The sequence below is a fragment of the Lampris incognitus genome, chromosome 5, assembly GCF_029633865.1.
Source record: "Lampris incognitus isolate fLamInc1 chromosome 5, fLamInc1.hap2, whole genome shotgun sequence".
In the NCBI taxonomy this organism is placed as follows: Eukaryota; Metazoa; Chordata; class Actinopteri; order Lampriformes; family Lampridae; genus Lampris; species Lampris incognitus.
The window spans coordinates 33,618,258-33,636,017 of NC_079215.1; the positions used below are offsets into that span (position 1 = coordinate 33,618,258).

The following is a 17,760-nucleotide window of genomic DNA, read 5'->3' on the forward strand; positions in this document are numbered from 1 at the left end:
TACTACTCCCAGGGCTTAATTTGATGCATCTGGGTGCAATACGAATGGAAGATCAAAGTTCGGATTGGCTAGGATGGGAGGGTTAGTCGGCATTGCCACAAACCTTGATACCACACTCTGGTGTTCAGTAGTCCAAGTAATGGGTGTCCAGGAGGGGAGTTGTCCTATATCTCCTTTCTTCACTTGGCCTTTACCCTTTTTGGTCTGGGTTTTGGTGGTATCACTCATCTCAGCTAGGCTCTGGAGGAGTTCGGACAGGGGCCTTGCCAGTCATGAAAAGTCTTGGATGGATGACCGGTAACAACCAAGGAATCCAAGCAGTGTCCGGACCTCGCCGACTCTGTGGGGTTTCTTCTCTTTCAGGGCCATCACCACTTCCAAACCCCCCGGGTCAATCTGGATCCCCCCCCCCCCGACACTATCCGCTCAATGTACCGGATTTTCCTCGTAAAGAATTCACATTTTGTTGGACCGAGTTTGATGCTGTATTGTCTCATCTGGCAGAGCACTTGTTTGAGGTGGTCCACATGTTCATCGTTGGTTTTGTAGTTGCAAAGGACATCATCTAAATATGGCACAAAACACTCCTCTCTAATACCCTCTAACACTCCCTCCATTCACCGCTGAAATGCAGCGGGTGCATTCCTCAGTCCGAATGGTATTCGTACCCTTTCATACAGCCTCCAGGGGGTGCTAAAAGCTGTTAGATGTCTGTATTCCTTGCTCACAAAACCCTGATGGTATGTGCGACCCTGCTCTAATATGGAGAACCATGAGTTGCCTTCCAAGCTATCCATCAGGTCCTGAATCCATGGCAAGGGATGACGATCGGGTATGGTCTTACGGTTCAGTTTAAGTCTACACAAAGGCACAGGGTGTGTTTTTTCTTACGCGTACAAACCACGGCGGAGGAATTAACTGACACCAATTTTCTGACCCAGCCTCTATCCAGAAGATTTTGCACGTACTCCTTTACCTCCTGATATAGGGGTTTTGGAATGAAGTTGTAACATTTCTGAACATTGTTGTCATCCACTGTGTTTATTTTCAGCTTTAAGTCAGGAATACAGCTGATGTCCCCCTCCTCTCGGGCGAACACATTGGATTCTTAAAAGAGCATTTGGCGTACCACCTCCTGCTCACCCTTAGTAAGATGATCTAAATCTACTGGTGGATGCCATTTGTCCTGGGAATGGTGTACTCTGTGAGCTTCTTTGCTCCCATTTTTATGGTAAGCAGCAGCACTTACTTGGGTTGAACACAGGAGAGTGTAACTAGTCTGATTGGTTGGTGTCTGGGGAGCTGGGAGAATACTCACAGATTTAAGGCCTATAATCTCTTCAATGAGGCCCAGAACTTCTTTTGGAGGAAGTAATATGTCATGCTGTGTGGGATTCTGAATTGGGATTCTCACAGTTTTTGAGGTATTGGCTGGCACATCAACCAGAGCCGGAAACAGCCCCAACCCATCTGGTAAGCTGCTCTCCATGGCTGGCTCAAATAACACGGTCACTCATTCTGACAACGTTGTGAGGCAACATTTCACCTCGCAGATTTGGCCCCTTTGAACAGTGAGCCCTTTCTTCCCAACTTTCACCACAGGGCTTGCAGGTTCTTCCTGCAGAAATGGCCAATTGTGTCTGTAGGGATGCCCGACCAAGCCAGAGGTAACACGAGGATTCGAACTGGCGATCCCCGTGTTGGTAGGCAATGGAATAGACCGCCACGCCACCCGGACATCCCCATCTCTCTACTCATTTCTGAAGTTAGCCGTTTTCAATCTTATATATATATATATGCATATATATATGCATATGTATATATATATATATATATATGTGTGTGTGTATATATATATATGTATGTGTGTATATATATATATGTATATGTATATATATATACACACACACATATATATATATACACACACACATATATATATATATATATATATATATATATACACTACCGTTCAAAAGTTTGGGATCACCCAAACAATTTTGTGTTTTCCATGAAAAGTCACACTTATTCACCACCATATGTTGTGAAATGAATAGAAAATAGAGTCAAGACATTGACAAGGTTAGAAATAATGATTTGTATTTGAAATAAGATTTTTTTTACATCAAACTTTGCTTTCGTCAAAGAATCCTCCATTTGCAGCAATTACAGCATTGCAGACCTTTGGCATTCTAGCTGTTAATTTGTTGAGGTAATCTGGAGAAATTGCACCCCACGCTTCCAGAAGCAGCTCCCACAAGTTGGATTGGTTGGATGGGCACTTCTTTGAGCAGATTGAGTTTCTGGAGCATCACATTTGTGGGGTCAATTAAACGCTCAAAATGGCCAGAAAAAGAGAACTTTCATCTGAAACTCGACAGTCTATTCTTGTTCTTAGAAATGAAGGCTATTCCATGCGAGAAATTGCTAAGAAATTGAAGATTTCCTACACCGGTGTGTACTACTCCCTTCAGAGGACAGCACAAACAGGCTCTAACCAGAGTAGAAAAAGAAGTGGGAGGCCGCGTTGCACAACTGAGCAAGAAGATAAGTACATTAGAGTCTCTAGTTTGAGAAACAGACGCCTCACAGGTCCCCAACTGGCATCTTCATTAAATAGTACCTGTTAGAGCCTGTTTGTGCTGTCCTCTGAAGGGAGTAGTACACACCGGTGTAGGAAATCTTCAATTTCTTAGCAATTTCTCGCATGGAATAGCCTTCATTTCTAAGAACAAGAATAGACTGTCGAGTTTCAGATGAAAGTTCTCTTTTTCTGGCCATTTTGAGCGTTTAATTGACCCCACAAATGTGATGCTCCAGAAACTCAATCTGCTCAAAGAAGTGCCCATCCAACCAATCCAACTTGTGGGAGCTGCTTCTGGAAGCGTGGGGTGCAATTTCTCCAGATTACCCCAACAAATTAACAGCTAGAATGCCAAAGGTCTGCAATGCTGTAATTGCTGCAAATGGAGGATTCTTTGACGAAAGCAAAGTTTGATGTAAAAAAAAATCTTATTTCAAATACAAATCATTATTTCTAACCTTGTCAATGTCTTGACTCTATTTTCTATTCATTTCACAACATATGGTGGTGAATAAGTGTGACTTTTCATGGAAAACACGAAATTGTTTGGGTGATCCCAAACTTTTGAACGGTAGTGTATATATATATATATATATATATGTATATGATGTCACTGCCTGGAACCAAGCCTTTATCACCCTGAAGGACCACAAACTGAACTTTTTAAGCAAGCCAACTTGTAGGCTGATCAACCCCACCGGAAATCAGAAAGATAAGTAAAAAAATCATCGAAAACATGAACGATCAAATCTTGAAAAAAGTCCTGGTAAACCAATGGAAAAACACGGACCGGGTATTAGAATGGTTTAAGAACATAGATGACAAGAAGAACTGCAAATCTATATGTTTTGATATCTGCGAGTTCTACCCCTCCATAAGCAAAGACTACTATCCAAAGCCATTGATTTTGCTGCAAATACACAGTGATATCCGAGCAAGACAGAGACATTATATACCAGGCGAAGGAATCACTTTTGTGCCACAATGGAAACCCATGGCAGGAAAAAAAAATGATAGCAAATTTGATGTCACCATGGGCAGCTTCGACGGGGTGGAAACTTGTGAACTAATTGGAATATATTTGTTATCTCAACTACAAGACCTAGACATCAATGTCAGATTCTGTAGGGATGATGGGCTGGCAATTTGTAGAAAAACACCAAGAGAGGTCGAGCAAATTTAGAAAACAATATGCAAAATTTCTCAAACAATGGGCGAAAAATCACAATTGAAGCAAACAAAAAACAAATTGACTTTCTGGACATCTCAATGGAATGGCACATACAAGCCGTATATTAAGCCCAAAAACACGCTGCAGTATGTCCATAGAGAAAGCAACCACCCACCCTCCATCTTGAAGAACATCCCAGAAAGCATTAATAGAAGACTCAAAATTATCATCTAGTGAGTCCATCTTCAATGAAGCTACACCCCCATACCAAGATGCATTACAAAAGAGCGGCTACAATTTTAAGTTCAAGTACCCACCATTAAATACTGACTGCCAGCAAATCAACAAACGTAGCAGAAAACAAAATCACCTTGCACAACCCACCCTACAGTGATACCGTGGCCACAAACATCGGTAGGCAGTTTTTTGAACTTTGGATAAGTGCTTTACCCCAGACCATCAAGTGAGGAAGATATTCAATCGGAACGCCATCAGTTACAGCTGTATGTCAAACATTCAACAAATAATATCATCTCACAACACAAGAATCATGAACAAATCAATGACACCTTAACCGGACTCCCCCAACTGCTACTGTTGTGTGAACAACTCATGCCCCCCTCGAAAGAAAATGCCAGACGAAAGGAGTTATCTACCAAGCTACGACAACGACAAAATAGAGACATACATCGGTCTAACATAGGGAACATTCAGAAAGAGGTTTAATGCACACGTGTAGCTTTAGAAACAACCGTTTCAAGAATATAACATCTTTAAGCCGTTATATTTGGTCATTGGCGGACAGAAACATTAATTTATTCAAAATCCTCTCAAAGAACTAAGCATATTCAACCAGTAGTAAAATGTGCAGTCTATGCCTAACAGAAAAATATTTTGTCATTTGCAAACAATAAATGTCCACATTGAATAACAAGAATGAATTGGCCAGCAGTTGATTGCTTATGGCAAGAAACAGGCTTGTACTGTCTCATGAAGAATTTGCTTGACTCACTGGATTATATATATATATATATGTATGTATGTGTGTATATATGTATGTGTGTGTGTGTATATATATATATGGGTGTGTGTGTGTGTATGTATATATATATATTCATATTTTGTTTTATTTTTGTTCATATTTGTTGTGTGAAGCACATTGAGCTTACATTGTATGAAATGTGCTATATAGTAAATAAAATTTGACTTGACTTAATTTCATTGACTTTTTGATGAGAAGCATGTCTGTTTCAGCTTCATGATAAACCAATAAGAAGTATATGTATAAAAATGTTATGAAAAAATTCCTTCTTATTTGAAATCTATAATTGTCACCGGCATTTCTTTAATTAGCAAATCATGGGGCACTAACATTTTCATTCATGGTAGCAAAAGATTAAAGGTACATTTGTGGTTAATCAGGCATTTTCTTGATATCCTAATTACCTTGCTGTCTTTGCCTTGGAGCCATTTTTTTTCCCACTTGCCAGTCACAGGAAATATGATGATTGCAAAGATAATGCAATAAAAGTTTTGGAGGACCTATAAAGAGATTGCTATCTTATTTGTATTAAAATGCATTTGATCAGCATGTTCAAGTGTGTGAGGACTGTCTACAGTAGTTATGATTACAGTGTAACTCATTCATTATCTGATCTGGTCTGACAGCATCAACAAAGGCAATCTGCCACATTCAACAATACTATTTAGCATTTCGTAGGTACGCCAAGCAAGCTTGAACAAAGCAGCATGTGTGAAAGCCAGACACAATGAAGAGAAAAGTGTCTCTCTTTTTTCTTCACACTACATATGGAGAAAGATCAACTTCAGTTAGATGATAACCCCCCCCCCTGTTATTGTTCATGTCTTAATTTAACCTTTTTTTTTTTGGTTTTGATATACTTTATTGATCCCAGTAGGGAAGTTACACTTTGCATTTAACCCACCCTAGCTGTGTAGCTAGGTGCAGCCGCCTTGCTGCACCTGGGGACCAACTCCAGCTCATATTGCCATGCTGTGGTCAGGGGCACAGACAGGAGTAATAACCCTAACGTGCATGTCTTTTTTTGATAGTGGGGGAAACCAGAGCACCCGGAGAAAACCCACCGCAGAAACGGGGAGAACATGCAAACTCCACAAAGAGGACAGCCTGGGATGACCCCCAAGGTTGGACGACCCTGGGGTTTGAACACAGCACCTTCTTGTTGTGAGGTGACAGCGCTAACTACTGGGCCACCGTGCCGCCCATTTGAACATTAATAGATAGATTTACTCTGGTAGCCCGACATAGAATTTATGGACGTGACACCTTTTGCAGCAATCTCAGTGTCTAACATTGTTTTCTGCCTTTTGCAATTTCAGTAGCACATCAAAAGAGCTGTTCAGCAATATATATAAACAAAATGTCAGCTCATACCCTCTGGTTTCTTAAAGTTTGGGTTTATTGCGATCACAATGGTATGTGTGCTAAGCCAACTTGCACAGCATGTAATTATACATAATGGGGGCATCAAACCTACATGTTTTTTCAAGTTTTGAAACGGCAGAGGTTTGCATGTTTTCTAGGGCTTTGAGAATGTGATTGGCTGTCATGGACTGTTTAGGGGTATAAATAGCATCTATCTCAGTGGTGTAGTAGTTGACTTGGTGTACCTTGTCAGACATATGCGCAACTGCTTTTTTCAACCAGGAACAGGGTGAGATGCAGTTTCATTGGGAAATATATTACATTCGCTGTGTTAGAAATGTTAACGTTAACTGAAGATACTGTGGATTTTGTACCCAATCAGTTTCTCTTCATGGATATTTTATTTACAAATATTTATCTGGATGGGTCAAAAAGCAATTTTTTATTAGAATGCATCTTTCTCCATTTCTCTCTCTCTCCTCTCTTTCTCTCTATTTATCTGTCTGTCTGTATCTCTCTCGCTCTCTCTCTCTCTCTCTCTCTCTCTCTCTCTCTCTCCCTCTTTCTCTCTCCATCTCAAGGAAACAAATGATGAAACCAGTTGTGTTTCTCGCCTGTCTGCTGGGCATGACCCTTGCTGCTCCGGTAAGTTTCTCCAAAATGTCTTTAAGACCGATTGAAATTGTTATTCTGAAGGGAGGGCGTGATAACAGGGCTATGACTTCTTCTTGCTTCTTTTACTTGGTTATTTAGGCTCAGGAGAGTGGAAGCAATGAGGTAAAAGTCAATTTTTTCCCACAAAAATGTTGTTCCTCTCAAGCATGGCATGTGCTATCATGTTTGTAACATGCCGTCAATTTAAATGTTCCTGTGAGAAAGATTATAATTGACTTAATTGCATGTTTGGAGTCATGCTGTCTTTTTTCTTTACCTAGCAAGTTGCAGCACATGCTAATGCGGCCCTGAGGTGGATGGAGTTGTACAGACTCTACCAGCAGCAGGTTAGTGACTGGCTGCTAGGTGTTTATTGATGTGTAAACTGTGTAGCTGGGTAGAACATAATGTGATGGAAAATTAATTTAATAGCACTTCTGTTTCTTGGAACTGGAGAATGGATTCTGATTTCATTGATTAACAAGTTTTCATGAATGATGGATCAAAATGAATGAAGTTACAGAAAGTGTGCTTTATCTGTCATTGATTATTTTCAGGGAGTAGCTGGCAATCCTTTCCTCCCTGCAGCTGATCATGTAAGTTTCCATCTTCTTCCTTTGCGGAGTTAATCCCGCTATAATGTGAATGTTTATATGGGTAACATCAATGGAAAAGATTGTTTTTGTAGAATACATAATTTTCAGTAAAAAAAAAAGTCACATGAATGCTTTGTTGTGACAACTGTTTTGAATAAACTGTTTACATGTGCTATTATCCCTCATGACAGGCTGCAGCAGCACAGCCACCAGCGGTAAACACATCTTATCCCATTTTTGATATCTGTTTGACAAATATATGTGAGAAAAATTAAGCAAATGTATAAAAAAAATAGTGATCCATCTGTCGAAACCTTGCATTCAGTTAACTTTAATGTTATTTGCACAGATGAATGATATACCTGCTCAGCCCTTTAATTTACCCCCACCCCCACCCCCACCCATGCCTGTTGGAGAGGGATCAAATGAAGAGGCGGTGGTGAGCAGAGTGTTTTGTGTCACGTTGATGTTGTTTATGGACACCTACTGAACCCTTCCTTTTCACTGGTCTTTGATATCTGTTTCTCTCTGTGAAAAAAAAAAGGAAAAATCTTTGTGATTTTTTTTTTGTTCCCAAAAGATTGAAAGCAATCTTTTATCTAGGATTGCTTTCAATACAGCTATCAACAATGGCAGTAGAACAGCACAAGAAAAAACTTGTATCATTATCAAATGTAGACTGTGATGATGTAAGAGGTCTACAGCCATTCACTGTAATGGTCATTAGCAGGAAACAGATAGTATATGGACTGCATGTAATGTACGTCATATCTTAAAGAGTGCATATGTTGCTTACGTCATGTGGGTCTCAGCATCTTTGATGCCCCCATATTAAGTCAACAATCAGAGGGGGTTGATTGTAATGTGTGTTTTCCTCCAGAAGTAAGGGGGGAAAAAAACAGAAGTTCTCTCTCAGAGTGGCTTTGTGATGCATACCCTGTTTTGTTGAATTTATCATGAGAGCAATCAGTTCTGCTGTCCTTGGCTCATACAAACCTGCTTTCAGCTCAGAAAATGTAAATGGAAAAAATGATTTCTACTCCTTTAATAATAGCCTTTTCATCTCCCAATCTCAGCATGGATTCTACCCTGCACCCAATGCTGCAGCACCTGCTGCCCCCCTAAACTCTGATGAAGTTGGTGAGGATGTTGTGGAGGAGGAGGCAGCTGAGGCTGAACCAGCTGCAGAACCAACTGCAGAACCAGCCGCAGACCCTTCGAATGGTGTAGAGGTTCCTGTGGATGTGGCCCCTTTTGACCCTATGGCCCCTGAGGTTGATGTGGGTGCTGATTTTCCTGCTGGTGCTGATATCCCTGTTGCTATTGATCCTGCCACTTCTTCTGTTGCTTCCTATGTTGACCCAGCGGGGGCACCACTGCCTGTTGAGATTTACAACCCTATTGCTGGAGCACCTGCAGATAGTGTCACTCTGTTGTAGGCAACCTGGTCATGTTACCAGCGTGAGTGTTTGTCCTTTGAGCTAAGCATTCCTCCCTTATCATTCAGGAATATAGTTTGGAGTCAGAATCAGATTCAGAATCAGATTTATTGCCAAGTAGATTAAGAACATACAAGGAATTTATCTTGGTATGTTGGTGCAAGAGGGAAAATTACAGTAAATAGTAAAGATATAAATTAAAAGAATAATTAAATATATATACAAGATAAAATAAACATAAATAAAAATAAAAATAAGGTGCAATAATGGGGAAACACTGGAAATATGGCAAATGCTCAATTTACAAAATGTTAAATGAGAATTTTAAATAAAAATCTATTTACAGAATAAGAAGTTACTTGTAAGTAAGCTGTGGTTGGCACGAAAGAATGAAAAAAAAAACCTAATTGATTTTTGAAAAGGGCCCTGAACATATTTGTATTGCTGTTATACAATGAATTGTTTTCTGTAATGTCCTTTCGGGGAAAAGAATATGCAGTGTGTTGCTGTCAAAAAAAAATATTCTTTTCATACTTCATCTGTGATAATAATAATAAAAAAAATTGTCAAAATACTGTATTGAGAATCTTCATTGTTCAAGAAAGTCTGATATTAAAGTGAAACATTCAAATTCTTCAAAGCTCTTTGTCAAAAACATGCTATGCGAGACAAATCCATTACACATCCAGAAACATAAAGCAGTTCATTGATTAGGTTCCATGAAGTGTCTGCAATGTCTGGTTGATAAAATTGGACCAAGCCAATAGTTAGTAGTTGCAATTTTCATTTATTATTACTATTATTATTATTATTTCTTTCATGTTTCCTGTTTTACATCCTGTAGCGCCAGGGCCAACCTATGGACCTGAGGCACCATAGGGCAGATGTCACTTGATTTTGTTTGTTTGTTTGTTTATTTGTTGACAGTACTCATCGTAATATGTGGGCTGTATTATTATTATTATTATTGTATTTCATTTATTTATTACTTATTTTATTTATTTATTCATTCACTGGTCTAGATGAGACCAGAAGACAAATCCAACTAAAATATCTATTAAACATCTACATGGAAGCTGAGCTCACTGATATTGGACAATGTTTCAACATTGTCATAGACACCATCATAATCATCAACTACACCGTTTGTGCAATTAAACATTTCACAAGTTATTCGATTATTTTCATTAAAGGTATGCAATGGTGAAAATCAAAGTGCATTTTGTAGATCACAAACTAGTTTAAAGAAGCTCTGTTCTCCTTATGTTGCTCTGATGGCTTAGAATCAGGGACACTGAATCAAGGCAAGGAAATCTTGCCTAAATTTCTCACATTCCTTCTAACTTTTTTCTTAACCTGTATTGTCGGTAGGCTTGGCATACAGCACAGGGAATTTGTATGTAACTGTGTCCTAGACAAGAGTTAAACTGCAAGCGGAGTTCAGGTTCTCCACGTGCAAAGGCAATATTTATTAATTATCAAGAACTGCTTACAATAACTCTGTCCTTAGGATGATCTGTGGGATGATGAGCACAGAAGTTTTTTTTGTTTTTGTTTTTTTTGATAGATATAGCCACCGGTCCCCCTCTTCCACATGTTTGATCAGTATCAACAACCAATCAGCATTGGAGTGCCTTTTCATCAAACTTTACAACGTGGCCTCAACCCGTTAAGCCTGTTAGAAGTAAATGAGGATTGCCGCTGAACCTCAGGATGTCAACATGAGTCCAGGGAGGGCACTGTAGCTGACAGAATTAGATTCTGTTCAATTGTTCTGATTTATATTATGAAATCCATCATAGTTGTATGTGTAACATGAAACAGGTCTGCCTGGCATCAGATCGGTGGTGAAGGTGATGACACACAGCGGGTGTGCTTTAATAGGATTAGACATGGCTATCAGAGAGAGTGCTGAGTGAGCAGGAGGTGCTGATAGAAGGCATCTGGTCTGCAAGGTGGACTAAACGTTTTATAGTCACCTTACTGTTAGGGATAAATTATGGAGGGTATAGAGCTGTCACGAATAGAAGATATCCCATCATTTTGGTTGCAGATAGCATAACGTGACCCCCAGGTTAAAGTTGTAAAGTTGAAGTTTTTGTGACATTTGAAATAACTCACTTGGTATTATGGTAAACATATTTTGATGTTTATTTAAGCATAATTGGTCTTCTTGTCATTAAGTGATTACATATCAGTTGTATGGTTGGTCCTATAACTAGACATATAATGTTGAATATATGCTGCCTTTCATTGGAAGTGGAGTGTATAAATATGGTGGATGAGATACTTTGCCTTCAACAGTTAATTAATTCTCTAATCCACAAATCCCTTTCAGGGTCACCAAGACTATTGGACACAGTTATTAAGTCCTTCAGTGTCAGCTACCCAGCTACATTTTGATGTATAGCTTATTTTAACTAAAATTCAATGACCAATGTAGTAAATACACTGCTAATTTGAGTAGTCACACAATCAGCTTAAAGGTCTGAAGATTGCCTAAGGAGCTAAGGAATATGGACTTTGCATTACATTACACCGTATAAGAAAGGTAAGTTCAGCTTCATGAAACTAATTGCATGCTATGTCATTTATTACGTAGGTTATTTTATTTATTTGTGATGGTAAATTTGTCATCTATTTGCCTTACTGAGATGCTGTGCCTGAGTAACAGTATGTACTGAAACTGTATTGAAACTGAGGGAAACCTCTGTGCATATCTGAGCACCGTTAAACACTTATTCACAGCAAATGCTTAAAGATATTCCATTATTTCTGTTTCCCTTTCAAGCCCATCGGAGGTAGTGTGGTTCAACATACAGCATTGTTTGTAAATGATTTGGATTGGACAGGTTTCAACAACAAATCTGCTGCCATGATCACCCTTCCCCACCTTACAGACCTGCCTCACGTTACACCACAGTTGGCGAAGGACAGGGAAGAGCGCAGCAAAGATAACATGTAGGCAAAGCCTGGTGGATATTGCAACTTCTAACACATGTGGTATGATTACAGTACAATAAAAAAAACTAACAATCATATACTAACTGATTACCATTACATGTCATGTGTAGTGAGTGTTCCAGAGGAGAGGCTCAGCCAAGCCTTGGCTATGTGTGTAATGTGAACAACAGTAACAACAATGACGAGTAAGTATGATAACACCAGAGAGCTGGCTTCTGTTGAACTCCCCACTTTGATGTACTTTAAAGAGCACTTCATTATACTTGGTTAATGTGTGTTTTCCATCATTTGTCAAGGGAGAAAAAGAAAAAAAGGAAAAAGGAGAAGAAAGAAAAGAAGGAGAAGACAGAGTATTTTTTTTCTTAAATATCACCAACCCATTAAGTAAAGGTGACATAAATGAATGTTGGAGCCTTGCTAATTAATCCCTGTTGCTGCTGTGCCTATTTCAGGAAAAGGAAGAAAAAAGAAGAGAAGGAAAAGGAAGAAAAGGAGAAGGAGGCAAAAGAGAAGGAGGCAAAAGAAAAGGAGGAGAAGGAAAAACAAAAACAGAAGGAAAAAGAAAAGTAAGTTCACTATTCAGAACAGGTTTTCAATTGAGGCATTTTTCCCCCCACAAAATCCTCAAATGTTTCATCATTCCAGTGTTGAATTGACCCATTCTATTTCTCTCACCGCAGGCCCAAAGAATTATTTGTTATAAACCCAGCTGGAAATTTGTACTATAACTGGCTGTTCATCATTACACTGCCAGTTATGTACAACTGGACCATGATCATAGCCAGGTGACTACTAGTAATCTCATCCAGTCCTTTGGCATAACTCTCTCAATCTCTCTGATACTGCCACCCCATGTCAGCTGTTGTACAATGTTGACACATGAGCCTGATATTAATCATACATTTGTAGGAATGATAGACAGCACATGTAAAGTGCAAGTTTGACTTTCAAGGGACATGCTAGCTTTGTTTAACCACAATGGTAGCAAAGCCTACTGACCTACTGTGATATGGAGGTGCCACAAAGGAAAAGCCCTTACAAGTGTCAGCCACCAGTATTTTTCAATTTACTTTTGTGAAGTTACTAGATATATTTATTGCTCAGTCATATCATCTTCTTTTCTTATATACAGGGCATGTTTTGAGGAGCTGCAACATAACTATTTAATCTACTGGGTTCTTCTGGACTATATCTCTGACTTTATCTACCTAGCTGATATGGCTTTCAGGAGCAGGACAGGTTGAATAAGTCTTTAATTCACTTATATCCACAGGATTTACATTTTAAAAATGCATTTTATTAAAATTTTTACCTTTTATTTTATTTCTCTTTTCTTTTCAATAGTTAATTCATTATGTAATGCAGGATAAGCATGAACCTTGTACAATTGATTTCTCATGCAGGCTACCTGGAGCAAGGCCTCATCGTGAAGGATGAGAAGCTGCTGAGAGAGCGTTACATCAACAGCTTTCAGTTTCGTCTGGATGTGCTCTCGATGCTGCCCACTGACATTTTCTACCTTGCCCTGGGACTCGACTACCCCGAGATCCGTATCAACAAGCTACTAAGAATTGGCCGCATGATGGAGTTCTTCACAATGACAGAGACAAAAACCAACTACCCGAACATATTCCGCATTGCCAATTTGATCATGTACATCATCATCATCATCCACTGGAATGCATGTCTATACTTCTCGTTCTCGAAGTCCATAGGTTTCGGCTCGGATGATTGGGTTTATCCCGCATTGGATGATCCTGATGAGCCCGCATTTGGGTTGCCAATGAGGAAATACGCTTTCAGCCTCTACTGGTCCACACTGACGCTAACCACTATCGGAGAGACACCGTCCCCAGCACTGGATTCAGAGTTTCTCTTCCACGTGGTGGATTTCCTAGTTGGAGTCCTGATCTTTGCCACTATTGTGGGAAACATCGCAACTATGATCTCAAACATGAACGCAGCCCAGGCCCAGTTTCAGTCACGCATTGACAACATAAAACAATACATGCACGTGGGTAACTTTCTTTTCCCTTGACTCAAGATCTAAAAAAAGAGACAAAAGTAATCAGCAGATTTATCTGTTTTGCATTTTGATTCCAGCTGATATTTGTTTATATTTCTTAATAGGTGCGGAAGGTCAGCAAGGATCTGGAACTGCGTGTCATCAAGTGGTTTGACTATCTGTGGAATAATGGCAAGGCACAGGATGAAAGGGAGGTGTTGAGATATCTACCAGACAAGCTGAAGGCTGAAATTGCTATCCAAGTCCACATGGAGACTCTGAAGAAAGTTCGAATCTTTGCAGACTGTGAGGCAGGCCTACTGATTGAGCTGGTGCTTAAGCTTCGGCCTCAGGTGTTCAGCCCTGGAGACTACATCTGCAAGAAGGGGGACATTGGGCGTGAGATGTACATTATCAAAGATGGTAAACTTGCAGTCGTTGCTGATGATGGGGTTACCCAGTTTGTTGTTCTGGGTAGTGGCAGCTATTTTGGTGAGATTAGTATCCTTAATATCAAAGGCAGCAAAGCGGGCAACCGAAGGACGGCAAACATCCGCAGCATTGGGTACTCAGACCTCTTCTGCCTGTCCAAAGATGACCTGATGGAGTCACTGACAGAGTACCCAGACGCCAAGGGCATGCTAGAAGACAAGGGTCGGCAGATCCTGATGAAGGATGGCCTGATAGATCTGGACCCAGCCAACATCATACCCGAGACCAAGGAGCTGGAGGAAAAAGTCACCCGTCTCTACAGCACCATGGAACTGATGCAGTTCAAGCTGAAAACGTTGCTGGGAAACTATAGGAACACACAGAGGACCATCAAAGAGCGCTTAACTGATCTGGAGCACCTGACAGGAGAGGAGGAGGAAGATGAGGATGAGGATGAAGGACAAGAAAAGAAGGAGGAAAAGGTGGCAGAAAAATTGAAAAAGGAGGAAGAGGAGGATAAAGGTGATGGGGAGGAAAAGTTACAGGAGGGAGGTGAAGAAACAAAGAAAGAAGATGAAGGTAAAGAGGGGGAGGAAAAGGAGAAAAAAGATGAACAAACTACAGAGGAGGATAAAAAGTAAACGCATAGCTTCTACAAAAGATCAAGTCTGAATAGATTCTTTCAAGTGAATAAGTATTTCTGAATGGACTTACTTTTAAAATGATGTCCACAAACACTGTAATATATTTTAAAAGAAACACTAGAGACTTATTAAAACACCAAATTAAAAAAAAATTATATTAAGTATCACTGATTTTTAATCACACATTTTTACGAATGGAAAATGAATTCAGTAATGCTGTGAACAATTATAATTATTATATTATTGTTTATTATTATAATTATAACATTATCTATTTACCAATAAAAAACACCAGAATCAATTGTTTCTCATTGTGATTGTATTTTACTTTCTTTTATTACAGCTATCTCTACTTTTCTACTCTTGCAGCACACGCTACAATCCACATAAGAAATGTAAATAGCAAAGAGTTTTAGTGCAAGGCCCTACTTACTATAAGAAAGGTGTGATAAGTCCTCCAATTTGGAAATCCTTGGGGCTACTACATCCTCTGACCTAGACTATTTTGACACCAAAGGTGACAGTGCAACAGGATATGACTGATAAACTTGATCAGAAACATCCAGAAATATTCTTTGGTTAACAAATTCCCTTATACACAAAAGATGAAACAATATTTTTGCAATATATTTTTTTCAATTTCTTTTTCCATTATTCACCAATCAGTTGATCAATCAACTAGTATTTTGCAGTTTTTGCACAACAGAATTGGTAAGTTATATTTTGAAATCTCCAGCTGCATGTGCTCTCTTCTGCGGGAATACCAAAAAGATATCTTTTGTTTAACAATGCCATAGCCTTTATTCCTGTACAGCCATGTAAAACCACTATTGTGAGCTGCAGCACTAACAAAATCTCAACTATGGGCTGGTTTGATTTGCTCTTCCTGTTTCACTATTTTGCTTTTTTTTTTCCAGTTATAAATACTGGAGCAATTCATTTGAAATTTAACATGCAAACATGTTGCTTTACTGAGAAGAGATGATTGGTGAACAGTGGACAGCCTCACACCCAAAGAAAGGTATTTCCCTTCCCCTTAGATTTGTTTCCTGATCCATTAAGAATTAATTGGAATCAAATATGATTATGCCACTAGTGATTTCCTGGGGATATTTGTATTTTCATAGTCCTAAACTTACACAAGTGAAATGTCATTTAAGGCTATATTTCAACAGAAAATCTACAAAGTCAGTCTTCACTTCATCATCAATAAATGCAAGGTGCAAGTGATCACAGATATTGAATTTATAGAAAGATAGCCCCTTGAGATGTAGCATTTCATTTTCAAGGGGGTCCTACAGACAAATACAAAATTATAAAACCCATACAAAGAAAAACAGCATTACATAACAAACATACACTGCAAATACACAGATACAGACAACTCGCTCATCCTGTCCCACCCACGTCCCCAGGCCTCACAACAGGAACAATTGGATGAAACGGCCCTGATGGTAAATCAGTTACATCAACATAAAGAGCAATTGAAGTGGTTTGTCTTCAAGTGCACACAAGTTAAAAGCATAAACAGGTTGTTTTAAGATGAGAAAATAAAGATGTCCTGAAGCAGGAGAAAGAGGAAATAGAACTCAGAAAAAGAGAAAGACTTCTTTAAAAATTCTTGGGACAAAAAAAAAAAAAACAAACAGGGGGGGGTATTGCGTATGTCTGATTGGATATGAAGATCTACATGGAACAAAACACTGTTTCAAGGAGGAAGTACAATTAAATTAAACACGTTTGAAGATTAACTGCACCTAGTGAATTTGCCTTCTAGATTTAAGCTGCAACCAATTAAGCGATTCATGCATGAAGCAGTGATGAGTAAAATGCGCAGGCGTCGATCAGGACGGTTTCTTGTTGCAGTCGTTCTCACTCTTTTTTAAATAAATCTTCTATTTGTTCTTACTGTTTAGCTAAATTGACACGATCACTGGCCAGAGGATCAGAAGCCAACAGGTGACATCTCCCTATCGGCCTGCAATCAGCCAATATGGGTGGCACCTGCATACTGGTTGGCCTGTGATTATGTGCACCTGTCATGGTCTGTGATCTGGGCTCTCCCATTTCCTGATTGGTGCTTTGGTTCACCTGCGCCCAGTCTCCTTGACTGGCCTGTGATGTGGTGCACTTGTGCTGGGGACTATTTGACTGTGTTTTGCAGACATTCTTGGTCGAGTCTTCACGTCGGTCCGCAGAAGCGCTTGTATTCTGAACCCTTATCTGCCTTCTCTGTGTGAGAGAGTGTTGTGCTTAATTTAATATTTTGTTTATTCAAGTTTGCTTTATTGCCTACCCTGTTTGGTAGTGTTTTTTTTTGTCATTGTGTTTTGCTAAAGTCCAGTAAAGAGGCTTCGTACTTTACCAACTGCCTCTTTTCTGCAATTGGGTCCAAATACACGGCGTTACATACACAACTGTAAACTACTAATAACACACGTTAGTCCCTAGTTACCGGATCTGACCCTTTAGCCGAGCGGTTAGTGATGTCGCCTTGTGGTGCAGTACACTCGTATCGAATCCCGCACAGGGCAAGAAAATAACCGGTGGCAGCGGTGGGATCCGGAAGTGTGCAGATCCTCAGAAGTCTCTTCGGAGCGCGGGAATAACAAAGCAAGAGGGTGCGCTTTCGGGAAGGGTGACGACTGTAAACTACTAATAAGACACGTTAGTCCCTAGCTAATGTGTCTGACCCTTTAGCCGAGCGGTTACTGATGTCGCCTTGTGGTGCAGTACACCTCGTATCGAATCCCGCACTGGGCAAGAAAATAACCGGTTACACAAATACCTAAGATTTTCTAAGTTGTGCCTTTCTGTAACAATGTGGTCAGAGGAGTTTGTATGATATTTGGTGTACTTTCTGA

General features: G+C 39.6%; 1 protein-coding gene across 1 annotated transcript in view; it reads left to right on the plus strand.

The window, feature by feature from the left end:
* Positions 1-15,286, plus strand: part of cnga1a (cyclic nucleotide gated channel subunit alpha 1a) — a 29,993-nt gene extending 14,707 nt beyond the window's left edge. Inside the window, exons 4-12 of the mRNA XM_056280490.1 lie at positions 8,489-8,847; positions 11,926-12,000; positions 12,112-12,165; positions 12,268-12,381; positions 12,496-12,600; positions 12,948-13,054; positions 13,219-13,829; positions 13,946-14,804; positions 15,240-15,286. Of these exons, the coding sequence (XP_056136465.1) occupies positions 8,489-8,847; positions 11,926-12,000; positions 12,112-12,165; positions 12,268-12,381; positions 12,496-12,600; positions 12,948-13,054; positions 13,219-13,829; positions 13,946-14,804; positions 15,240-15,286 (2,331 nt within the window). The remainder of the gene's footprint in view (positions 1-8,488; positions 8,848-11,925; positions 12,001-12,111; positions 12,166-12,267; positions 12,382-12,495; positions 12,601-12,947; positions 13,055-13,218; positions 13,830-13,945; positions 14,805-15,239) is intronic.
* Positions 15,287-17,760: the final 2,474 nt, after the last annotated feature.